At 39.1% G+C, this 24,800-nt stretch overlaps 1 protein-coding gene across 1 annotated transcript in view; it reads right to left on the minus strand.

Annotated features, from left to right (window-relative positions):
- Positions 1–24,800, minus strand: part of oprl1 (opiate receptor-like 1) — an 85,224-nt gene that overhangs the window by 11,907 nt on the left and 48,517 nt on the right. Inside the window, exons 3-5 of the mRNA XM_068733076.1 lie at positions 12,605–12,692; positions 10,327–10,509; positions 8,961–9,051 (exon numbers count right to left, since the gene is read on the minus strand). Coding sequence (XP_068589177.1) covers positions 8,961–9,051; positions 10,327–10,509; positions 12,605–12,692 — 362 coding nt within the window. The remainder of the gene's footprint in view (positions 1–8,960; positions 9,052–10,326; positions 10,510–12,604; positions 12,693–24,800) is intronic.

Below are 24,800 nucleotides of genomic sequence, written 5' to 3' on the forward strand. Positions count from 1 at the left end.
TGACCCCAATTACTGAGAGCGGCATGCCGTGACTTTCCCTGCAGCCAGACAGGTTATGAAGCTGCTCTGTTTGTTTAATGGCGACAGGAAGAGACGGAAACAGGAATAGAAGTGGAGTAGGGTGAACATTAATTATCCCTGAATGCATCCCCTAATTTGTTTGTACAGCTAGCAGTCACATAAACATATAGATGATAAACAAACAGCTACAGGACAAGACCAACAATTTGTTATATACAGTTGTGGTCAAAAGTTTACATACACTTGTAAAGAACATAATGTCATGGCTCTCTTGAGTTTCCAGTTATTTCTACAACTCTGATTTTTCTCTGATAGAGTGATTGGAACAAATACTTCTTTGTCATAAAAAACATTCATGAAGTTTGGTTCTTTCATGACTTTATTATGGGTTAACAGAAAAAGTGACAAAATCTGCTGGGTCAAAAATATACATACAGCAACATGAATTAGCAATTTTGGTGACTTAGAAAGTTGTGTCAATGAAATGAGCTTCATAGCATGGCCTCTTAACTTCTTGTGAGTGATTATGAGTGACTACAGCTGGTGACTTCTCTGAGGCCATTTAAATAGGGCTCATTGGATACAAACGCCCACAAACGCTACAATGGGAAAGTCAAAGGAGCTCAGCATGGATCTGAAAAAGCGAATCATTGACTTGAACAAGTCAGGAAAGTCACTTGGAGCCATTTCAAAGCAGCTGCAGGTCCCAAGAGCAACAGTGCAAACAATTGTTTGTAAGTATAAAGTGCATGGCACTGTTTTGTCACTGCCACAATCAGGAAGAAAATGCAAGCTATCACCTGCTGCTGAGAGAAAATTGGTCAGGAGGGTGAAGAGTCAACCGAGAACCACCAAAAAGCAGATCTGCCAAGAATTAGAAGCTGCTGGAACACAGGTGTCAGTGTCCACAGTCAAGCGTGTTTTGCATCTCCATGGACTGAGAGGCTGCCGTGCAAGAAGGAAGCCCTTGCTCCAAAAGCGGCACCTTAAGGCTCGACTGAAGTTTGCTGCTGATCACATGGACAAAGATAAGACCTTCTGGAGGAAAGTTCTGTGGTCAGATGAAACAAAAATCGAGCTGTTTGGCCACAATGCCCAGCAATATGTTTGGAGGAGAAAAGGTGAGGCCTTTAACCCCAAGAACACCATGCCTACCGTCAAGCACGGTGGTGGTAGTATTATGCTGTGGGGCTGTTTTGCTGCCAATGGAACTGGTGCTTTACAGAGAGTAAATGGGATAATGAAGAAGGAGGATTACCTTCAAATTCTTCAAGATAACCTAAAATCATCAGCCCGAAGGTTGGGTCTTGGGCGCAGTTGGGTGTTCCAACAGGACAATGACCCCAAACACACATCAAAAGTGGTAATGGAATGGCTAAATCAGGCTAGAATTAGGGTTTTAGAATGGCCTTCCCAAAGTCCTGACTTAAAATCCCATTGAGAACATGTGGACAATGCTGAAGAAACAAGTCCATGTCAGAAAGCCATCAAATTTAACTGAACTGCACCAATTCTGTCAAGAGGAGTGGTCAAAGATTCAACGAGAAGCTTGCCAGAAGCTTGTGGATGGCTACCAAAAGCGCCTAATTGAAGTGAAAATGGCCAAGGGACATGTAACCAAATATTAGCACTGCTGTATGTATATTTTTGACCCAGCAGATTTGATCACTTTTTCTGTTAACCCATAATAAAGTCATGAAAGAACCAAACTTCATGAATGTTTTTTGTGACAAAGAAGTATCTGTTCCAATCACTCTATCAGAGAAAAATCAGAGTTTTAGAAATAACGGGGAAACTCAAGAGAGCCATGACATTATGTTCTTTAAAAGTGTATGTAAACTTTTGACCACAACTGTACATAGGAAGCAGAGAAAAGGAAAGATGGGAAGAAAACATAAATTAGATGATAGAGGAGCAAAACATGGATAAGAAGAATGGAGAGTCTGCAAGAGGACAGTTGTGGCAAAGATAAGAGGATAATGGAGAGAATGAAAGAGAATAAAACAAGGGAGGAGGATGAGTTATGAATGAAAAGAATGTGATGACACATGAATTAAAATGAAATGATAGATATATCATCTAAAATGAGATGAGTATGAGAATAAAATGAAAGTAGTGACAGAAGAGACAATAGAGAGACTGATATGATAATGAGTTGAGAATAGAATAAATATGAAATGAAGGGGATGGAATAAGATGAGAATGAAATGGGAAAGAAATGCCAGAGATGAATGCAATTAAAATGAAATTGACTTGATGAGATTGGAACGAAGTAGATAAGACTGAAATGGATGAGGTGAGAATTAAATGAGAAAGTATTCAGATGAGAATGGAATTGAGATGATAATGGCAGTCATAAGATCACAGAGATCAGAATGAGATGAGAAGGACATGAATTTGATTATGTTAAGATGTAAATTAAAATAAGGTAAAGAGAATACAATAAAAAAAGAACAAATAAGAGATGAATGAGATAAAACAGGAGATGCATAAAGTAAACAGGAGAGCAGAGGAATAGCTCAGCTGCCGAGTCGACTAATAAAAATGATTATAGGATTAGGCTGTAGCTGCAGGCTGAGACTGGATCAATATCTAACCACTAGGCCTCTTATTCCCCTGCTAGCTGCGGCATATTACTCGGTTTAACTGCAAAATAGCCCTGATTATAGCCGTGCCATGTGTGGGCATGTGGAGAATCACTGTCTGTTTAAGTTAGTGATTTTCTTTATGTTTAGTGATAACATAAATATTAATAGCATTTTTTTTGGTTTTTCCCCTCTTTGTGCCAAACCATCCCATCTTCCAATCAGTCAGCATTTACTTTTTATGTGCAATAATTCTCAAAAAAAAGATTAAGATTACACAGAAAGTATAAATTAGTATTAGGAGACAGCTTTAAGCTAAAATGGCGTCTTAAGTATGGAGGTAAAAGAGCTTACTAACTGGGGAACAGTAATTGCTGCTGGAGGTTCTGAAATACATTCACGGACAAGCAAGAGCCTGTCCATGCAAACCTTTAAAATCCAGCTGCATGATCAATTCTGAAATTGACAGGCAGGCAGTGAAGAGCTGAACGGTGTGGAACACCAAGATGACCTCTCTTGGAGCATGTTAGAAATCAGTGTTTCTGGATAACTGCAATTAGAAGCAGGCAGCAACCTCCTGTTATGAAAAGTGAAGCCAATGTGGATGTGCCTTAAACTTGAATCCTTTCTAATGGCCAGCAGGAGAAGTTAGACTGTATAGAAGTCTATGAGATAATGTCCCTACTCCTCACTTGATAGATTACCTCAGTTAAAACTGTAATGATCTCATCTATATATGATCTCAATTGTTCGTTTCAAGTCCTCTTCAATGCAGCAAGATGTTCATTTCGTAAATTACGGTCCCATTTACAGTAAAATAGTTGCTTCAGGGTGTGGCAACCTCGTGAACAACAGGAGACTACCACTGCAGTGTTCGGTCTGGGAGTTGTCCGTGTTTTCGTCAAAGAACTTTAACCCTTTCACAGCGTGTTTTCAGTTGCTTTAATTGAGCCTGGTGGAAATAAAAGCATTGGTGACCACTTATGAAGTTAAATTGCAAGGAAAATATAGGTTTGTTTCCCCTGCACTGCAGCGGGATTATGGCATTGTCAGGATATCACATGAAAATAACGGAATCAGATATCACACAAAAATCTATCTTGTCAGGCTTCAGGTAATGCGTTTGTGTCCAGTCAGCCAAAGCACTGACCAATCAGTGTCCAGGGAGGAGCTAGTGGCAGCTACAGGCGTGGCTTAGGTGTGAGAAGAGACAAAGAGGCGAATGTTCGTTTAAAACAATAGTGACGACTCCTGAAGAGGTTTGCGTAGATACTGCCAGTTATTTCAGAAGTGGAAAGTGTTTCTTCATGCTGCACTGAAGGCTTTTTTATTGCTCTTCTCCTGATTCGCTTCGGTAATAGTTTAATTGACAGATGGTTCATACAATCACCTGCCCCGTATTTTTTTTAAACTCCTGCTCTTTTTTAAATAGTTTCCAATGACAGCTTCTAAATAAATTCAAACTATACTGGACATCTAGATGTATTTCACCTTCAAATTAAAAATCATACATATTGGGACCTTGCTCTAGACAATAAAACCCCAAAATACATTTGTATGAATAAAAGATCATGCTTTATTATTTATTAAGAATTTTAACAATTGTAACATTACATTTATCCTCCCCTTTCTAACTTTAACTAACATGTTATAAACAGTAAGGGCCCACACAACACAAATGAGTACTTAAGCTAAACAGGCAGTGTGTTAAAACTGCAGTGGGCAGAAGTTCTTTTGTTCCAAAACAGAATAGAAGCCATAAATGTAGTTTAACAAGCCATAAATCTCAGCAGCTGCTGGAGAGACGTCGAGCTACTAGCAGGCCTATCAATTAACAGCCCTGGCAATTAACAACTGAAAACATATTTGTTCACTTTCTACTTTGGCTTTTTATACACTCTACATATTTCCCCTTTGAGGTCATGTGAAATTCTTTGTGCACCTGTTACCATATAAACTGAGCAGAATCATTTGGATTTTTTGGCCTTTTTAGGAGAAGAGATGCCATCTGTGAGCCGTAAACTCCAACAGCAAGTGTGTCATGACATCCCCGGCTGCCAGCACGATCAGATCACACACACGCACACAAATGCTCATCATCACCCTCACACAACCCTATAAGGCAAATGCCCTGCTTTGAAGTACACACACACAAACACACACACACACACAGACACACACACACACACACACACACACACACACACACACACACACACACACACACACACACACACACACACACACACACAGCTTATCATGTGAATAGAAGAAGGACCCAGCTGGATCCACTCAGCAGAAACTGATAAGCAGCTATAAGAGGATAAATGAAATAAGTCTATTTCAAACTGAGAATGAAGCTACAGTTATCCATCAGGTGTTATCAGGTATCAAAGAGACTGAGAGACACAACCTAACCAAAAGATGTTTTTTTGGCATTGTACGTTCAAACAATAAATATACATTTCATAAATATCATATCATGAGCCTCTTATCATGCTTGCAGAAACACACAATGCAACAAAACTACTTATTTTGTGTTCAAATAATAATGCATCAACTGTATGTAACAACCATAACAATGTAACTAGTGTAAAATTTGACAAAAATAACAACCGCCCTTACCAAATATTCTTACGTTACGATAAAAGCGTAACAATGTTACGTAACAAGCGTTTTCTTTTGATTTCATGCAGGACAAGACCAGCAGTCTCCTGTGAAGGTCCTGTTTGTTTGACCCCTCCCACCAACCATTAGTGGACTTTCTTGCGTGGTATACTCGTCAGAATACCACATAACTTCTAATAGCGCTCGCTCAATATAGTCACTTGTTCTGCACTTCACTCGTAATACTACATAACTGGCTCTGACCGAATGTAAAAACATCCACATTCAACATATCTATGATTTGCATAAACATGCAAAGACAACATTCTTTTCTGGTGACATGGGCTGGTGATTAAGAGTCAAACTTTACAACAGTTACTAACTTATATAAACGTAAGTATTTGGTAAGAATGCAGCAGAAAGTTGCAGCAGCTTTTCGTTAGTTCAAAGGCAGTTGAAGCTCTTTTAATGTATGAAACATGTATCAGTGTCCATTATACAAATGTTCATTGTGCCTTTTTTCAGACATGGCAAGACATTTATAGAAGTAGCCTCAATGCTTGCAGAATATTTGGCACCTGGTGCATGGGGAGGACAGTGAGTTGAATAGTATGGAAGCAATAACTGTCGGAAGTGCGAGGGACTCTTGGCCTCATTGTAAATCCACGAATCAATTCTCATCAATTTTCTCATCAATTTCAACATTTATTAGAGAGACTATCTGCTGGCTGTTATATGATGTCTGTCAGTGCATAAGCATAAAATGTCATAACATTTATTGTGCTGATGTGGTTCGATCATCATTAATGAGAGCTTTAAATATGGTGAAGGAGCACTTTCTGATGAATATTGTGATTGTACAAAACCACTACTACCTCTTATGCCCTACGCCATTAGGAGAATAAAAAATTGTGATTTATTCATTACAGTGGTCTTAGACGGCAAGCAGTATGTGCAGTTAATCCTTTTCTTTGCATGTTTGACCTTGTGCAGCTGTAGCCTTTACATCAATCAGATCTTTATGTATAAAAGAGCTTTAATTTACATGTTTAGTACATTTTGGAAGGCAGCATTTGTTATTTCATTATTGAAGGGCAGAGATCTATCTCACCCTGACAACTATAGGCCAATATCTCAAATTTAAGTTTTCGGTCATACTTTAGAAGCCTTTATAAGTAACCAATTAAAGGAGTTTCTATAAAGACATAGCATTCTCAATGACTAATGCAATTGACTTTAAAGAATACTGTGCTGCATTATTCTAAGACCTACCTCAGACTTTAGACACAGTTGACCACTCTTGCTACAGAGGTTGGTGAACATAGGGCTGTCTTGAAAAATTATTCAGTGGTAGAACGTAAATTGTCAAAGTTGCTGGTTTATTTTCTAGCTTTTTAAATATACAAAATGGTGTCCCATAAGTGTCCATATTAGGTCCTTATAACCTAATAATTAATAATAACCTCAATAATTTGTGTTGCAATGTTATGCGGATGACACCATTATGTATAGTTGTGCCTCATCCTTAGCCAACGTGATTAAGGAGCTGCAATTTGCTTTTGATATTGATCAGAGGAATCTCTATGAAATGAGACATGAACTTCATGTTGATAAAATAAAAATTCTTCAGTGTTCAAGTTGTGTGACCTACAGAGACATTTTAAACAAGATTATTTTATAATCATGCAACATTTTAAAAACAGAATTAAGGATAATCTGAGTAGTGAATGTACCTGTCCTAACACTAATTAATATTATTTGATTAATGCTATTTGTTGGTTTCTTTTAAGTTTGTCATCTCTTTTAAATTATTTTTGAGTGTTTTTGCAGTTTTGAGTTTTAACTCTGTTATCTGTGTTTTTATGTTTTGCTTGTGTGAAACGTTTACGCTGCCATCTTGGCCAGGACCTCCTTGTTAAAGCGATTTTAAATCTCATTTGTGTCAGACTCTCCCACATTTCCATGCTCTCAAGCCACCTTTGAGGCAGTGTTTTTCACCCTTGAACAATCAAAAAGATGAACCAACAATGAGAAGGCAGACTTCATACAGGCTTTTCACACTTATTAAATTGAGCATACGGTTGATTTCCCTAAACAGTTGGTACCAGCTCTTATTGGAGGAGATGGCAATGAAACAGATAAATGAGCGAAAGCAGCAATGAGAATAGATATAGTTGTCAAGCATGGAAAGATATAGCGTCACCATGACAGTTTGGTGTTAAGGTGGCAGATTTATCTGTTCAATCATCAGTAACATAAAACCAGCTTAAACTTTGCCTTAACAAAGACACAATACAATGGGACATTTAGACAAGAGCAGAAAAGACGTCTTTGTGCATTCTGCGGGAGCTGCAGGTTCACAAAATCCTTCCTTCTACTCACAAAGGATGGAAACAAAGACAGGCATAATGTAAACATTAAAAGCCAGATGCCGGTTAGAGCAAATTATGTATATGATAAGTAAATAACAAGATAATATTACTTCTTGTAAGTGTTATAAGATCGCATACTCTCTGGGATATGTTTGGTACAATGGAAGCATTGCGAGCAGTGGTGTTTTTCTATGATGTTTTTCCTGATAGCTGCATCTGAAGTCTGATACATCACTAACTAAATTTGTGGCTGAGAAATATACATTCAGAAGCACAATAGTTAAAATTACACATCACATCCATAATATTGGAAGAGGCATGCATGTCTGAATTCCAAAACCTGTCTCCTACAAAATTATACTCCCGTACAACTTCGAGGGAAAACTATTTTCTCCAGGACTCTAGTCGCAGATTTAAACCACACGTGGTTAATGTAAAATTAAACAAAACAAAAGCGCAACAAAATCACTTGGTTAGGTTTAGTAAAAACAACATCATGGTCTCTTTAGGGAGGTGTGTGGAGCCACTGTCGCTCTGCATCAAGCTGAATTCCCCACTTTAATGTGTTATGGTTCTTCTTATTTGTATAATAATTCATGTGGAACTGAGTATAATTATAGGTTTCTGCTGAGTTGTATTTTCCTCATTCAGTTAATCTCAGTCATGCATATTTAAATAATGTAAATGATGATGTTACGAAGTTGCACGTGTGTTTTTCTACCTTCACTACATTTAATCTCCAATCCAACCCACTCAATGTCATCAAGCTTTTAATAATCAAAACACAACAGCTAATGGCTCATGCTGTTATCTCATTGGCCTGTCAACGTCACCTCTGCTGAATGTTTCAATGAAAGAGATCAAGAGTTGGAAATCTCTTTTTAGTTTGGTAGAAATAAATGTGCACCTGCTGTGTGAAAGTTCATAACAGGAAGCACCATGTGGAGTATCATTTGTCACATGGCAGGGACACGGTTTGAAATCTCTGCACTTGTTTGATAGGAAAGAGGCATCGTGTGACAATGTGTGTTGAGCCTATTAGCCAGATAATGTGCGATAAAAGCTATAAAAACTGGGACAGCAACACTTGTAAATGGGTTCACTAACATCACACCTTCCGAAACAATCTCTTGAAACGCAGCTTGGATATATATGCAGAAACTGTGTTGCACTGGTTTTTTTTGGACATTAATTATACATTAAAATGTATAAAAACACAATCGCAGAACAAATGCATGCAAGGTACAGTTTGTAAGGTGATATATGGCTATTTCTTTCAAAGGCACATGTGGTGAAGGTGCATGCACATGTATTGGTACAGGTCAGTACATGTACATGTAAACTGTATTTGTGTTTGTAACTCTGAAGTACTTACTGTTATGCTCTTGTTCCTCCTCAACATTTCCCAGGACCATGGCCGGTACGCCAAAGGCTGAAGCCAACACCCACACACAGATATTCACCACCTTGGGACAAGATAACATGATGGTGGTGGTAAAACTAATTTTGTTCACTTGAGCTTAAACATTTTAGAGGTAGTATTATTTTATTTTTTTTACTTTGCTGAGCAATTGTTACACTCAGACATTCAAGTAAGCCAGGAGAGTTAGCCGCATACACAATACCAGTACCCTCTTAACTGGTAAACCTCAATGGAATGCTTCTTTTTTTGAGTTTGATTACACAAAATGTGCCACCAGGAGTAAGGATGGACCAATTTTAGCAATTTAGCATTGTACACCTATTACATTGTCAGACTCATGATGAACAAGAACAACCTGGCCTTCATTTTCCACAATTCACACCGGCCTCTGACTGTTGTAGCTATAATGTAGAGTAAGTAGAGATGAGGAGCAGACTACAGTAAGCTCACTTCTGTTTAACTCAACACCTCTAGATTTGTTTTCATTTTCAAGCTTGTGGTCAAAGCTTCAAAAAAAGTTCCAGGCTCTAAAACCAATTTTTGTAGTGGCCAAACCGTGGAATCAGAATGGCAGGGTCCACCACGTGATACCATTGGGCCCAAAAAATACTTTTTCCCATAGACTTACATCTACTTTCCAATATGAAACACTTAAATATCCTTTATTTAAATCATTGGGTCCTAAAAGTTGTGAAATGCACCGATAGCCAGAAATATTTCCCTGTACAAATTGCTGTTCATGTGAGCGAGCTGAGGCCGAGCATCTGGGAGGCGAGAAAAAAACTGTTAAAACCCTGGTAATCATCTGCTGTTATGTTTTAATGTTTTCAAGTCTTCATCAGCACTTGAAAAGGAACAATTCTTAAGATAGAAACTGCTGAAATAGAATACACTTTCTTTTTTCATATCCTCATATGCAGAGATATTCACACAGAATACAGTGCATGGCAATATATAGATGTATAAATAGACCACAAACTTGTGGGTCATGTAACTCCAGATTTAGTCTTTATTTACCATAATTACTGCAAAAAAAATCAATTGTTTGATGTGCAGTAATTGCACAAGACAATGCTATATAGAAAATCTGCTTACTAGTGATGTCTGATTGTAAAAACTGCTAATACACATGCAATATAAAAAAAAAACTGCCCTGTATCTGTTTATCTTTTTTTCAGTTTCCCATCGTGACAACAGCACACACACAGTCAGGTTAAAGGATTGGTAAGCTGCTGTGACTGAAATCTGACCAGACATCAGCAGTCATTGCAGGGACAATAAGGGTGAATATCGCACTTTGAAATGAAAACGGTTTTACCTTGGCCTTGTGAGGAGTCCTCATGTCCAGCGCTTTGACAGGGTGGCAGACTGCCACGTACCTATCCATACTCATCACTGTCAGGGTGAAGGTGCTGGTGAACATGTTGTAGTAGTCGATAGACACCACCGCCTTACACAGAGCGTTCCCGAATGGCCAGAAGCCCAGGAACACATCGGTTCCCTGGAAATATCCGGATATCAAAGAATGAACATATGAATACAGCTTGAAGCTAGAACAACCCCTCTGTAATATGACTTTGGACAGTTAGCAGTTTTCGATATACAGTCAAGGCCATAACTATTTGGACTGTGACAGAATTATTCTAATTTTGCCTCTTTACATGACTCCAATGGATTTGAAATTAAGCAGTCAGTATGTGGTTGAAGTGTAGACTTTCACCTTTAATTCAGTGGATATAACAAAAAGAAATCACAATAACCGTTTAGGAATTACAGCCATTTTTACACAGCCCCCCACATTTCCAGAGGCTCAAAAGGCTCAAAAGTAATTGGGTAAACTAACATAATTGTGAATATAATCATTATTTTTAATACTTTGAGGAAAATCCTTTTCAGTCAATGATTGCCTGAAGTCTGCCACCCATCACCAAACGCTGAGTTTCCTCGCTTGAGATGCTTTGCCAGACCTTTTACTGCAGCCTCCTTCAGCTGCTGCTTGCTCAATAGGGTTGCGATCAGGTGACTGACTTGGCCATTGAAGAATATTCCATTCCTTTGCCTTGAGAAGCTGTTTTCACAGTATATTTTGAGTCATTATCCATCTGCACTGTGAAGCGCCATCCAATCAGTTTTGTAGCATTTGGCTGAATCTGAGCAGATAGAATAGCCCCAAATACTCATCCTTCTGCTTCTATCAGCTGTGACATCATCAATGAACACGAGTGACCCAGTTTCATTGGCAGCCATACATGTCCATCCAAAGCACTGCCTCCTCCGTTAAACAGATGATGTGGTTTGCTTCAGATCATGAGCCGTTCCTTTCCTTCTCCACACTTTTCTCTTCCTATCATTCTGGTACAAGTTAATCTTGGTTTCATCTGTCCAAAGAATCTTTTTCCAAAACTGTTCAGGCTTTTTTAGATGTTTTCTGGCAAAGTCTAATCGGATCGTCCATTTCTGCACCGTTACCAGTGGTTTTCACCTTGTTGTAAACCTTCTGTATTTAGATTCATGAAGGCGTCTCTTGATTGTAGACTTTAACAATGGCACGCCTACCTCCTCCAGAGTGTTCTTGACTTAGGTAGAAGTTATGAAGGTTATACATTCTGCAACCATTTTTCTTCCGTCGTTTTCTGGGCCTTTTGGTGTTGGTGAGCTTGCCAGTGCATTTCTTCTCTTAAGAATATACCAAACTGTTTAATTGGCCAATCCTAATGTTTCTGCTATCTTAATGATAGGTTTGTTATTTTTTTCAGACTAATAATGGCCTCCTTCACTTGCATTGACACCTTTTTGGTCCGCATGCTGAGAGTTCCAAGGACCAGCTACCAAATGCAAATTAAACATTTTGAATCAACTCCAGACCTATTATCTGCATCATTTATCATGAAATAGTGACAGAACAGGCCACACCTGTCCATGAAGCCATTTGTCAGACAATTCTGTAATTACTTTCAAGCTTTTTTACACAGCCCCCCAATGTGGGGGGCTGTGTAAAAATGGCTGTCCTGTGTTTTTTTGTTTATATCAATTGAATCAAAGCTGAAAGTCTACACTTCAACCACAGACTGGTTAATTTCAAATGTACTAGACAATATACTGACCAGTGACACTGCTTGACAAGGTACAAAGCAATGTATCTCTCAAATGATGATGATGTTTTCATATAAATCATAGAACAATTTGTGTTTATGTTACTATGTAAAAATTATGGAGTACACTACGCTAACCTAATCTCACTGGAGGAAAAGTCTCATTCGGAAATCTTGCATGAGTGAGTGTGAGAATGTGCACCAAAGAGTTTTTTATTTTTGAGTACAGAAAGTGTAGCTTAGTATTATCTAAAATATATTCTATGTTATGGCTGAGGGCTGAACCCCCTCTTGAGATTTGAGAGAGAGACTTCTCCTTGAGCAAGGCACACAATAATAAACAGGATCAAGCGACTTAGACACAAAAATGTAAAAAATTGGTCCAGTTTGAAAATTACAGACATTGCCTTTAATGTCATTTTATGATAAGGCAAAAAGAATAGTTCAGCAAACAGTGTAAAAAGTTAAGGGCGATACTTTTAAATACTTAGCAGTAAGTCATACCTGGAAAGGTAAAGTAGCCAGAAACAAAGAGTCAGCCAGAGCCAGGTTAAAAATGTAGATGTTAGTGGCCGTTTTCATCTTTGTGTATCTGAGGAGAGAGAAAGCACAGCAACACAGAAGTTCAGTCAAATGAGGAAGCTTGAGCCAGGCAGCTCATTTCACTGTACGTCACACACACACACACACACACACACACACACACACACACACACACACACACACACACACACACACACACACACACACACACACACACACACACACACACACACACACACACACGTAACACCTTAATCAAGAGTCTGCAGCCAAGTCCAGCGTGCTTGACAGACAGAGACAGTCTGTGGGGTGGCAGGTGCTTAGTACATTAGATTACACAGTGTCTTTGTGAGGTGCTGCTGATAAAATTGCCACTTTTATGTGTGCAGGTTTTGAGACTAAACAGATGGTCTAGCATCAGACTACAAAAAAAAAGATCTGTGTGAAATAAACTTTGACCTAGCTCTTGTGAAGCGTTGAACACTGAACAGGGAAGTTGTCAACACATTTTAAAAAGACGATGAGTGCACCTGCTTGACATATTGGACTGTTTTGATAATGATGGAAAGTTATGATCGCCCTCTCTTGAGCCTTCTGTGGCTTGTATTTACTAGTTTTTCCCCGAGGTGAGGTGGTCTCATTCAGGTGTGGACTCAGCAGCAGCCTGATGTGAAACTATAGTTTGTGTTGCTACTTTCTGTGGTCTTCTTGTTTCCTCTGTCTTGTTTCTGATAGTTGTCTCGCTCCATAACTTTTTTTTTTCTTTTAATACACACACACACACACACACACACACACACACACACACACACACACACACACACACACACACACACACACACACACACAGATGAATACAAGTAATTACTTTCTGCCTTTAGACAATGTTGAATTATACAACTAATAGCCTGGTAAAAATTAGACTGTCTGAGGTGTTAGCATTGAAAAATATCAGAATTCAGTAACTGCAGCCAATTAACATCCTTATACAACTTTACGTGAATCTTAAATAATGTTAAAAAAATGGAAATTGTTCTATTAAAATTAATTCCACTGGAAATAATACTCATTTTATGAGTTTGTCTGTTACTGTAACTACAGATTTTTGCTTCTGCTGCCCTGGATAAAACTTTACAAAAACGCATTGCAGTCAATGTGTTTTTCTCCCCCTCCCCTCCCCCCTTCATTCATTCAGTTTGGCCTCAAGCTCTTTTGCACTTTCCCTTTTCTCCTCAAAACATCCCCTTCATTCTTTCATCCTTTCTCTCTGCCTCCTCTGCCACTTATTTTCCTCCTCATAACCCTCACTCCCCAACATTTCCAATTTTAGATAACATTCATTGTACACAACACCCCACTCTTTATTTAGGTCTTTCACTCATCTATTCCCTTGCATCTCAACATCTGTGTCTTTCAGTCTTTTATCCTTTGATCCTTCTCATTACCTTCCTCTAACTTGTAGTTCTCTCCATCTTTCCTCCTCTTCACTTGTAATCCATCTCCAAGTCCTCAGCTCTTTCTGATTCCTTCCATCCTTCCTGTATTTGTCTGTGTTGTATCTGCATGTTCCAGGATGCTGAATTTAAGATATCCTCAATACTTGTATGGTAATGGAAGCTTTAAATTAAATATCGTTGCTGTTGCATCTTCATATTTTCATAGATTAATGGTTTTGCTCACCCTGTAACTCTGTCTGTGGGTTTCACTAATGAAAAGTATTAAAAAGAGCTCGTCACTAAATCTCAAAACTCCATCTGATCCTCAAACCGTTGGCAAAACCTCATATCTCCACCACGCCTCCTTCTTGGTTAAAATGCCGCTTACAGTAGAGCTGAAAGTAAACATTGACAATGTGATTTTTTCAGACATTGTGTTCCCTTTTCTATGGACACTAGCTAGCTAACGTATTGCGATGCACTTACTGCGCCAGAAGCAGTTGTTTGATTAGTGAGAAACAAAACACGTTTCTTGACATTCGCTGGTGGAAAACCATGTAACTCCATTTGAGCTTTTTTTTTTGTAAAATATTACTTATATATTGAGACATGCAAGTATTTGTCCACATATTAAAAACAAAAAGTGTTCAATTATTTTTTTTAAACAGGCTTTTTTTAATTTCCTGAAAACGTACAATGTTTCCCCCCGACAGCAAGACTTAAAGAAAAAAGCAAAGGGACAAGGAATACTCAAGAACAGCTGCAAGTTGAACTCAAGTAATCAAAGTTGCGAAATAGTCAGCATAGGAAAGACAAAAGGAAATCAGTTGCTGAAGGGCTGTCGAATCAAAAAAAAAATTCATAATATTAATCCAGATAAATCTTAATATTTAATATTTATTCGGTCGTAGACATGCCTGTGGGTCAATCTTGCTGTGATCAGCTAAAAGTAATGCAATGGACCATACACGAAATGTTCATTGCTTCAGTTCACGCTGAAATCAACTTGCACAGAAAATATTGTATTAGAGTCTCTAAACTGAGTCTGTCTCTTCATGTCTTTATCACTTCTTCTGTTTGGTTCCTCCCTTCTGTATTTCTCCCTTTGTCTCCTTTTTATGCATCTTCCCATCCTGTCTTCCAGTCCTCTTCATCTGTTCTCTCTTTTTCTCTCTCCTTTATCCCGTCTGTATCTCACCTCATCGCCTCTAATCCTGCTGCTCTCTCTCTGCCTTTTCGTCCTCCCCCTTTACGTTCCGTCTTGTTTACCTTCCTCCCCTACTTCTCTCTGCGTACTGAATACTTGTTGGCATGCGAGTCTTCAGAGAGAATATTTCATGGCTATTCAGCTTTCCTCCCCTCCTCACATCAAGGACCAAATCAATCCAGCCAAACCCTCCATATCTGTCTGTTTCTCTCCTCCAGAACATATTTTATTCTTTCTTCATAAGTTTCTCAAGGTTTCACTTCTCTTCTGGCCTTCTGTCTCTCTGGGTCAAGAACTATTTCTCTTTTTTTTTTAATCTAAACATTAGCTGACTCCTGATCTTCAGCCCTGTTCCAGAATCTCATTTTCTCTTTGTCCCTTCCTTTCTTTCTCTCTCTGTCATTCAGTGAAAGTATAATTGCATTTCAGTGATGAATTAAAAAAGCTCCTGGCAACAGAGGCAGCAACAGAGAAGAGAAAGAGTTAAATAAAGAGAACAAGACTATAGAGGAGAAAGGTCAGAGAGGCGAGCCCCTGAGCAAAGAGAAGCTACAGTTTGCAACATACGTGGGTAGATTAACACATTATTATAACAGTGAACAACAGTAAATACAAGAAACTGAACCATTCAGTAACAACAAGACTTCTGGCAGTAGATGACCACACAAATCCCACAAAAATGACTTGTTATGTTCACGCGTGTTTAGCAGATTCAATGTTTATATGCAGTGCAGTTCGTTCCAAAAATGGAGGGAAACCATGTTGTTTGGGTGAGATTCTGTGTGAAGGAGCGTATCGGGCTCTTTAGTCTACAGAGGGAATTGCTGTAGAGGTGAGACATACACTATGTTACGCCATGATTTTATCTGCCGCCTATCAGCATCTACTGACCCCGACTGGAACAGACTCAGCCCAACTTGTTCCTATCAGCTGTCACGCCCCAAAAAATTTTCATAAGCAAACACCATTGTACGAGGAAGACCGTGAGATGAGGTTCAAAAACCCGTTCACAACTAATGCCGGAGTGGTACCTAAAGCGTCAAAGTTTGAAACGCAGGGTCACTGAACAAGCCTCTGTATGTGACGAGTTGGGAGAGAGAATGTGTTGTGTTGTAATGTCACACCATAGGACACGTCGACGTTTTTGCATTTGGTCAATGCAAGAGACATAGGACAAGGAGTGACACGCAGAGCAAGTGATGGAGTATATTGGGCAACTGTTATTGAAAGTTACATGATATGATTAAGTACCAGGCTTTGGAATGTTGTGATTACCTCTCAGATAAATGGTGTTGTTTGGCCGGACGTGAAGTGGCCGATTCTTGATTGTAAGGATCAAGAATTGCTTGATGTCTCCCAATAAATCATGATGTATAGCCTTTTTTGCTTTAAATATCACCCTAATAATACTGTCAATAAAACATTTAAAATAACTCTTGAGCTTTTAATCCATCTCGGTGTGCTTGAATAAATCAGCATGTAAAGCACAAGTTTGCCAGACGATCGGAGCAGTATCTTGGCAATAGCCTCATAAAAGCTAAATAACAACAACACAAGTCTACTGTTTCAAAATTAAAGAATACATTAATCAGAGCACTTGCATAAATGCAGCACTCTCAGAGCGATAAATGTATGTTGAATTTCTTTAAAATCAGCAGAGGCATTGAAACAGCTGTTTGTGACACTAGAAACAGCTGTTTGTGGTTCATGTATCTCTCTCTCTCTCTCTCTCTCTCTCTTTCTCTCTCTCTCTCGGTGACTCCCTTCACTTCCTCGTATTTTCCCTTTTGTCTGTGGATTGCTTTAATCGGGGTAAATGGAAAGTTCTAACACAAAAAGAAAGTAGGCTGAAAACGTGTCTGTCTTCCTGTCTGCCTATATATTGACGCTCCATTTGTGCTGGATAGCGCCACACACACACACACACACACACACACACACACACACACACACACACACACACACACACACACACACCGCTGTCCGTTATTCTGAAACAACAGCTAAGCAATAGTCATATCGTATCTCAGCCAATCTTTAAGTTGTTTTTACTATTTTTGTATATAAAGCTTCAACAGAGAGGGATCAATGAGCAAAAAAAGAAACACGATTCGACAATCAGTAAACAATAGGGAAGACCTGACCAATCAGATAAGACTTGACCAATCAGATAAGACTCGACATTCATCAAAAAATGAATGCAAAAGTACCACAAATTACACCAGAAAAAGTTTTGCATCTTAAATTGGCTCTTTTGCCTGCAACAGACATACTGACTCGCAATCCAGTTGATGTAATTCTAGACAGAGAGCTCTTCTGCCAGTTTATGGCGAGACGCACACATTCCAACATATGTCTGATCGTCAGCATGTTAAAAGGCCGCTTCATAATGGACCTGTTGAACAGAGACAGGTCCAAAATCGGCCTCAACCTGTTTCCTGTGGGAAATCGCTTCCACCAGAAACTCCCTTCTGATTTTCATCTGGCCTGGCAGGGTCATGAAAAAAGCGCAACTGATCAGGAGCAGCAGAAAGCCGGTAGCCTGGCTTGGACAGCGTCGAGGCAACTTTCTCAGCTGGGTTGAAGGTCTGACCGGAGGAGTCTGTACACAGACCACTAGACCGTTTCATCTTCTTTAATTCTTCACTTGTTGAATCCTTGACGCTGCAGAAAAAATGGGAGCAGAACTATAGTTGCACGGCTGTAAAATATGTGGACACAAGGGGGGTCCAAGGACACACAAAAAATCTTCACAACTGCGCATGCACACAGGGATAAACCCAATAGCGACAGCTCTTAGAAGGCGATGTCTTTGTAATTTAGAATGAACAAGTTCACTCACTTATACTGAGACCTAACACCTAACAGCGCATTACATATTACTAATACGCTGTCACAAATACACAGACACATGCCATCACATGCAATGTAAATATTAATGACCAATTTTAAGGCAATACCAGTGAGATTAGTTTCTGATTTTTATTTCATTTAACAAACAATGCTGCTGCATGTGACTCTTCACATTCAAATCCTTGTTGTTTTGGCTCGTTTCCTGCGTTTTAATGACATTTCTTTGTTCGCACAATAACAAAGGATCTCAAGAGTCACATTATCAGGCAAATCGAGTTCATCACTGAAGCCGCCTGAGACAGATAACTCAGTCAAACAAACTGAACCAGTTCACTAATTCTGTTTCCACCATGACTGATTTAAATCTTATTATTCTGTTGCTCTCATGTACAGTAAAACACACTTATGCCTCTTTACTTATAAAACAGCAACAAAGATATGAATAAAAATAAACCTGAAAAATCACCTGGGTCCTTGCTATATTCTTCCTTTCTATCTCTCGAGCAATAAAACTGAGGAGCTAGCTTTCAGCTCACTATATTAAAAATGTTGTTTTATGTCAAATTAATTATCCCAAATTATTATATTCCTCCCTCTTGTTTGCAGCTGTTTTTTGACTGACAGTCTCAGTTATCTTTCTTCTGTCCCCCTTTGATCCCATCTTTGCTTTTTCTTCTCCATCTTTCAACTTTATTCGCACGCAACAATGATTTTGTAATTAATATATGCAATGTATGTAATGGATTATGCCTGTGAACCTTTCAGGAAACACATTTGTAGCAAATAATGAGTTTTGCTGAATTTCGTGGTGCATAATGTATAATTGAGAGCTATAAGCTCAACATTGCAAATTAATCTAACAGTGATTCCATTTTTGATCTCAGGAAGGAGATTAACATTGAACATCTATGAGAAGCTGAGTGAAAAAACTATTTATGGTTTATACTGGCATTGCTTGGGATGGTAAATGGTAAATGGACTGTACTTGTATAGCGCTTTTCTAGTCTTTCCGACCACTCAAAGCGCTTTCACACTACTTCTCATCATTCACCCATTGATGGCACATGCCTATCAAACTATCCACATTCATACACCGTATAGCACAGCTACGGGAGCAGTTTTGGGGTTAAGTGTCTTGCTCAAGGACACATCGACATGCGACTAGCGGAACAAACATTAACACATCACAATCAAGCTGCTTTGTGAGTGTGTTGGTGGATCTTCTCAGTAGCCTTGCCTGGTCATTTTCTTCTGGTCCACTGCAGTCTGCAAAAGCCCGTACCAGGTCCAGTAAATTATTTGCATGATCCAACAGGTCAGAAAGTGCAGCCTCAATGTTGTAAGAGGTTTGCCCCATTGCATTGAAGAGTTCACTGGCCCTCTGGAACTGTGCATAAACCTTCTTCTGCAGCTCTGCTACTTGGGATATGGCATCATATACACTGTCAGCATAATGTAGTGTGTTCAGCAGTCATGCAGGTCCTGGACTTTTCTTCAAGGAAGTAGTCCCTTAGGACTTTGGTCAAAGTGCACAGTCGGAAAGGAATGTGATCGCTGTTTATTCCCATGGAACGGATGCACTTTAGTTGTACACAACTTGAATTCCAGATCAGTCATTGACTTGGTGATATCTGTAAAGCAAAAGCACTACTGGATTTAAAGAGTAACTGCGTACTGGGTCCCTGCTCCCCACAGCTGAGAGACTACAGCAGAAGAGAGGATGGACGCTCCAAGGCTGAGGCGCTATAGGTTTGAATTTGAGTTGCTGCAGCCGCTATGGTCTGTATCCGAAGCTGGCGCCCGTTCTCCCCTAGCAAAGTAGTCTCCCAGTGGCGGGAAGTGAGGCAGAGGAAACACGGGTAGTAATTCTTGTCTCATTTGCAGTCTGATACAGCCTGCCTGAACAGTAAATCCACAAAATTCAGTGCCCCATGCCGTGATGTTATTTTCAAAGCTACCGTAGCTGCTTGTCGATGCTGCCTTGAAGTGTTCATCATACGGACGTGGCCGTGGTTTCATCTCTCAAATATTTTTTTTTTACTGGACAAAGGCATAGACCTTGAGTTTCCCTATAAAAGTTCCCTGTAGAGTTTCCTTTTTAACAAACAAATGTCATGTTTCAGTTCAGCGTTACTGGTTGTATCCTTGGCATCTAACAAACCTCTCCAGTGCATTTCTTTCATCATAAAACATTTGCAAAGCCGATTATTAAAGTATTTTAAATTGTTTATATCCATGTTTACTAGCTTGCAGAAGACCAACTACTAAGATCCTATTTACCAAGAGCAGAGTCTAACAGTCTGTCCGAGGTAACTGTTATTACTACTGTAAAATATTCTATTGAATTTCCTTTCAGCAAAATGCTTAAATGAATTTGCCTCTGGTAGAAATTTACGAAGTTTATATTTCTAGTTTGTTTATTGTGAAAGTTAAGAATGGATGGAGTGGATCTGGTATGCGCTGCCTTTGTCAAGGTTGAAAGCAGTAATAAATAAAGTTTATTGTCTTGATCCGCACTCGGTATTGTTGTTTTGCTCATAATCCTTGGTTACACTATATAGTGTATATTTTCAATACTTTCTTTCCGCACAATGTAGTTGGCTAATGACTTTATTTTCGCTAAGAATACGTTGCGTTGTTCACAGCGCAACAGTGACATAATATTGATGTGCAAATGATTTTTTAAATGGATGTTGGTGAAATACAGTGCCCTCCAGAATCATTGGCACCCTTAGTAGATATGAGCAAAACAGGCTGTGAAAAAATATCTTTGCTGTTTATCCTCTTGGTCTTTCACTCAAAATATTCACAAAAATCTTACCTTTTCATTGAAGTAAAATTATTGAAAGAAAAAAAAAATGTTGACATTAAATAAATATTTTTCTCCAAAACATGTGTGCCACAATTATTGGCACCCCTAGAAAATATCATGATTAAAATCTAACTGAAGTATAATTCCAGTCATATTTTACATTTATAAGTTCACCTGTTTGATTAGGAACTCTTAAGTGGTCAACCATGACTTCCTGTTTCACTGCTTTATAAATATGAGGTGACCTAGGCCAAATTCCCTTAGTCATTCATCACAATTGGAAAGAGCCGAGAACACAGTGACGATGTGTGACGAAAAGTTGTTGAGCTGCTCAAATCAGAAAATGGATATAAGAAAATCTCTAAACAGTTGAACATACTTTCTTTCCACTATCAGGGCAATAATTAAGACGTTTAAAGCGACAGGAGATGTTAAGAATCAGCCTGGAAGAGGACGTATGTGTACATTGACCCCACGCACCATGAAGAGGATGGTTCGACTGGCAAAAGAATCTCCAAGGATCACAGCTGGAGAATTGCAGAGGTTAGTTGAGTCTTGGGGTCAGAAAGTCTCCAAAACTACCATCAGATGCCACCTACATCACCACAAGTTGTTTGGGAGAGTTGCCAGAAAAAAGCCTCTGCTGTCAATCAACAACAAACTAAAGCGCCTACAGTTTGCCAAACGTTACTGGGACTTTCAATGGGACCGGGTTATACGGTCAGATGAGACCAAAATAGAGCTTTTTGGCAACAAACATCAAAGGTGGGTTTGGTGTAGACAGAAAGATAGCCATACAGAGAAGCACCTCATATCCACTGTGAAGTATGGTGGCGGATCATTGATGTTGTGGGGCTGTTTTTCTTCCAGAGGCCCTGGACATCTTGATAGGATACATGGTATCATGGACTCCATCAAACATCAGCAGATACTAAATGAAAACCTAACAGCCTCTGCCAGGAAGCTTGAAATGGGCCGTGGTTGGACCTTCCAGCAGGACAATGATCCAAAGCACACCTCAAAACCTACACAACAATGGTTCACCGACCACAGAATAAAGGTTTTGCCATGGCCATCACAGTCCCCCGACCTAAAGCCCAGAGAAGATCTGTGGGATGAGCTGAGGAGGAGAGTCCACAAGCATCGACCTCTGAATCTGAAGGATCTGGAGTGATTCTGCATGGAGGAATGTCTCAGATCCAGAGCCATGTGGTCACCAACCTCATCACGCAATATAGGAGAAGACTCACAGCTGTTATCTTGGTAAAGGGAGGCTGCCCCAAATATTGAATGAAGGGGTGCCAATAATTGTGGCACATATATTTTTGAGAAAAATATGTGTTTCATGATAAAAATGTAATGTTTCTTTCAATTATGTTACTTCAGTTAAAGGTCAGATTTTTGTGAATATTTTGAATGAAATATGATGAGAATAAACAATAAAGACATTTTTTTGCATCTCGTTTTGCTGATTTTTACTAAAGGGTGCCAATAATTCTGGAGGGCACTGTAAACTACTGTATGCATGTATGATGGTGAAAAAGATTCCCTTTTATGATAAATGTTGGTACTTCAGGTTAGATCTTCACTTATCTATTTCTATAGATGGTTTACAATGAGGTTCAGTCAAGGTTTTTACACTGTGATGTTGATGGATTGTTAACATAATGACTTTTTGATCCAAGTAACTAGAAGGCCTTGTTTTGTCAAGGTGTTTCATCCACCATCTGACCTCATTGTAGTGTTTGGATAGGTAATCCATGGTAACTAATGTATAAAGGGCACATAGCAGTCGTGCAAATCATTCTTTGCAGATGATGTACTTTTGACTATAAAGTTGGGTTCCCACGCGAGGCTCATTTTCTGTCTTCACTTTCCTTGCGCACAATCCCATCCTTGCTTTCTTCATCTCTTTCCATGTGGATCTCCCACAGATGTTTATTTCTCTCCATTTCTCACTCTGCTTCTTCTCTCCATTTACAGAGGGAGGGAGGTAGAGGATAAAGTGAGTGAATCAGATGACTCTTTCATCTGCCATGCTGTTCCGTTTCAAATATTAATAATCACTTTGAATTATTCACACGCTGCCGGTCTGCACTGTGTCGACTTCAATGAGCTGTCACACACTGGTAGAAATGTGTGTGTCGGCGCGTGCGCCTATATTCTTGACTTGCTATGTAATAGGCGCCTGTGTGTATTGTGTGAGCCTTATTCTACTTAATAGATCGCTTTATAGGACAAAACATGTGGATTACAGTGTCAACGTACTACAGTACAAAGTACACAATTAAGTAATCATCCATGATATTTGAAAGGAAATAAGTGCTGTATGAATTTTTCTTTCTCAACGGCAAAAATGTTGATCATGAATTATTCTGTATTTCCTGTTCTAATCACTTGTGGTCCAGAGACATATGTTACATTTAAGTTTGACTCCAATAAATTAGGTAAATATCTTGACTTGATTTATACCCAGAGGGCAACACTTCTTCCTCCTTATTTAAGATTCAGTTGGGGTTGGAATAGTGACTTTTGCTTATTACTTCCACTTGATGGTCGGAGTGAATGATAATAGATATTTTTGGTCTTGTCGGGGTTAAGGTGTAAAGATTGATACTACTGCAGGGCACAAAGGAGGTCTTTACTATGTTAGGCTGCAAATAAATAGTTTATTTCTCTTTCTTTCTATTCCCTCTCAAATCCATAAGAAAAGAAGTCTCAACCATGGGACCTCATCAGGTTTGAAGCCTGAAGCTTGAAGCTGCTCCTCAGACAATGAATGGGAGACTGATTTTGTGGATCCACATAATGTTTTTGTTTTGTTTCTTATACCTAAATTTGCTTTACTCTATTGTAGTGTTCTCATTTCTGAAAAAAAAATGTACTCATATACAGGGCATTCTCCTGCTCTAAAAACATCTCCCCGACTTATTTCCCAATTTATTGAAGTGATGACAAGACTTTAGTAGAGAATTGTATTGTAGACTATTTTGAGGTCTTGACAAAAAGACCTTAAAATATCAGATATCAGACGTGTTTTTCACTTGCACGCAAAACAGATACACTCTTATTTGAATCTATGCAGATGTCTGTAGTGGCTGTCTCAGCTCCGCCTGACAGACGTAAACACGACTTAAACATTTATTCATGCTTCAAGTCTATATGTTCAACAATAGGCTATGTGTGTCAACGTGACGTCGATGTCCGGATAAAAAGCACGGAGTAACTGCATCTCTGGCCGCAGAGCAGCAGCTGGGCTGCAGCGATGGAATCAGCTGTGTGTGTATTTCTGTTAGCTGTTAGCCAAACACAGTTTTCCCCCCACTGTGACTCTGTCTGCAGAGCAGCAACTGGGTGTCGGTGATGCGCGGAGGTGCTGAGGCAGTCAGTCACTCACGGACGCACACACACATGCAAGTATCACATGATTCTCCTGGTGGAGATAACAATCACGCATCTTTGTAATTTTTACTTATTTTGGTCGTAAAGTGCTTTTTGCTGGGAGACTAAGTGTATACTTATCAGAAGCCATTTAGGATAATGACGTTTGCAAGGACTCTGGCCTGTTTGGAAAATTGAAGGATGAAAGCTTCGGAGTCATTGTGTGAATGTGATGAAGTTAATGTGAGGTCATATTGATTTTTAGACATGCAACAATCTCTGACGAAAAATATGGACTTGGTGTGCAAAGGCTAAACCATAGGAATGATGAATAGATTTTGAAAATGAGGGCAGTAACCCTTCCCGACTATTTAAAATCTTGCATCTCAAACGATAAATTTGTACACAGACACATGTAAAAACAAAAAAATATAGTTTAAAGGGGAGTTACACTCCTATTTCTTGGCA

The sequence above is a fragment of the Cebidichthys violaceus genome, unplaced genomic scaffold (genome assembly GCF_023349555.1).
Source record: "Cebidichthys violaceus isolate CVI_PGR_0920_01 unplaced genomic scaffold, fCebVio1.0.p SCAF_6, whole genome shotgun sequence".
In the NCBI taxonomy this organism is placed as follows: Eukaryota; Metazoa; Chordata; class Actinopteri; order Perciformes; family Stichaeidae; genus Cebidichthys; species Cebidichthys violaceus.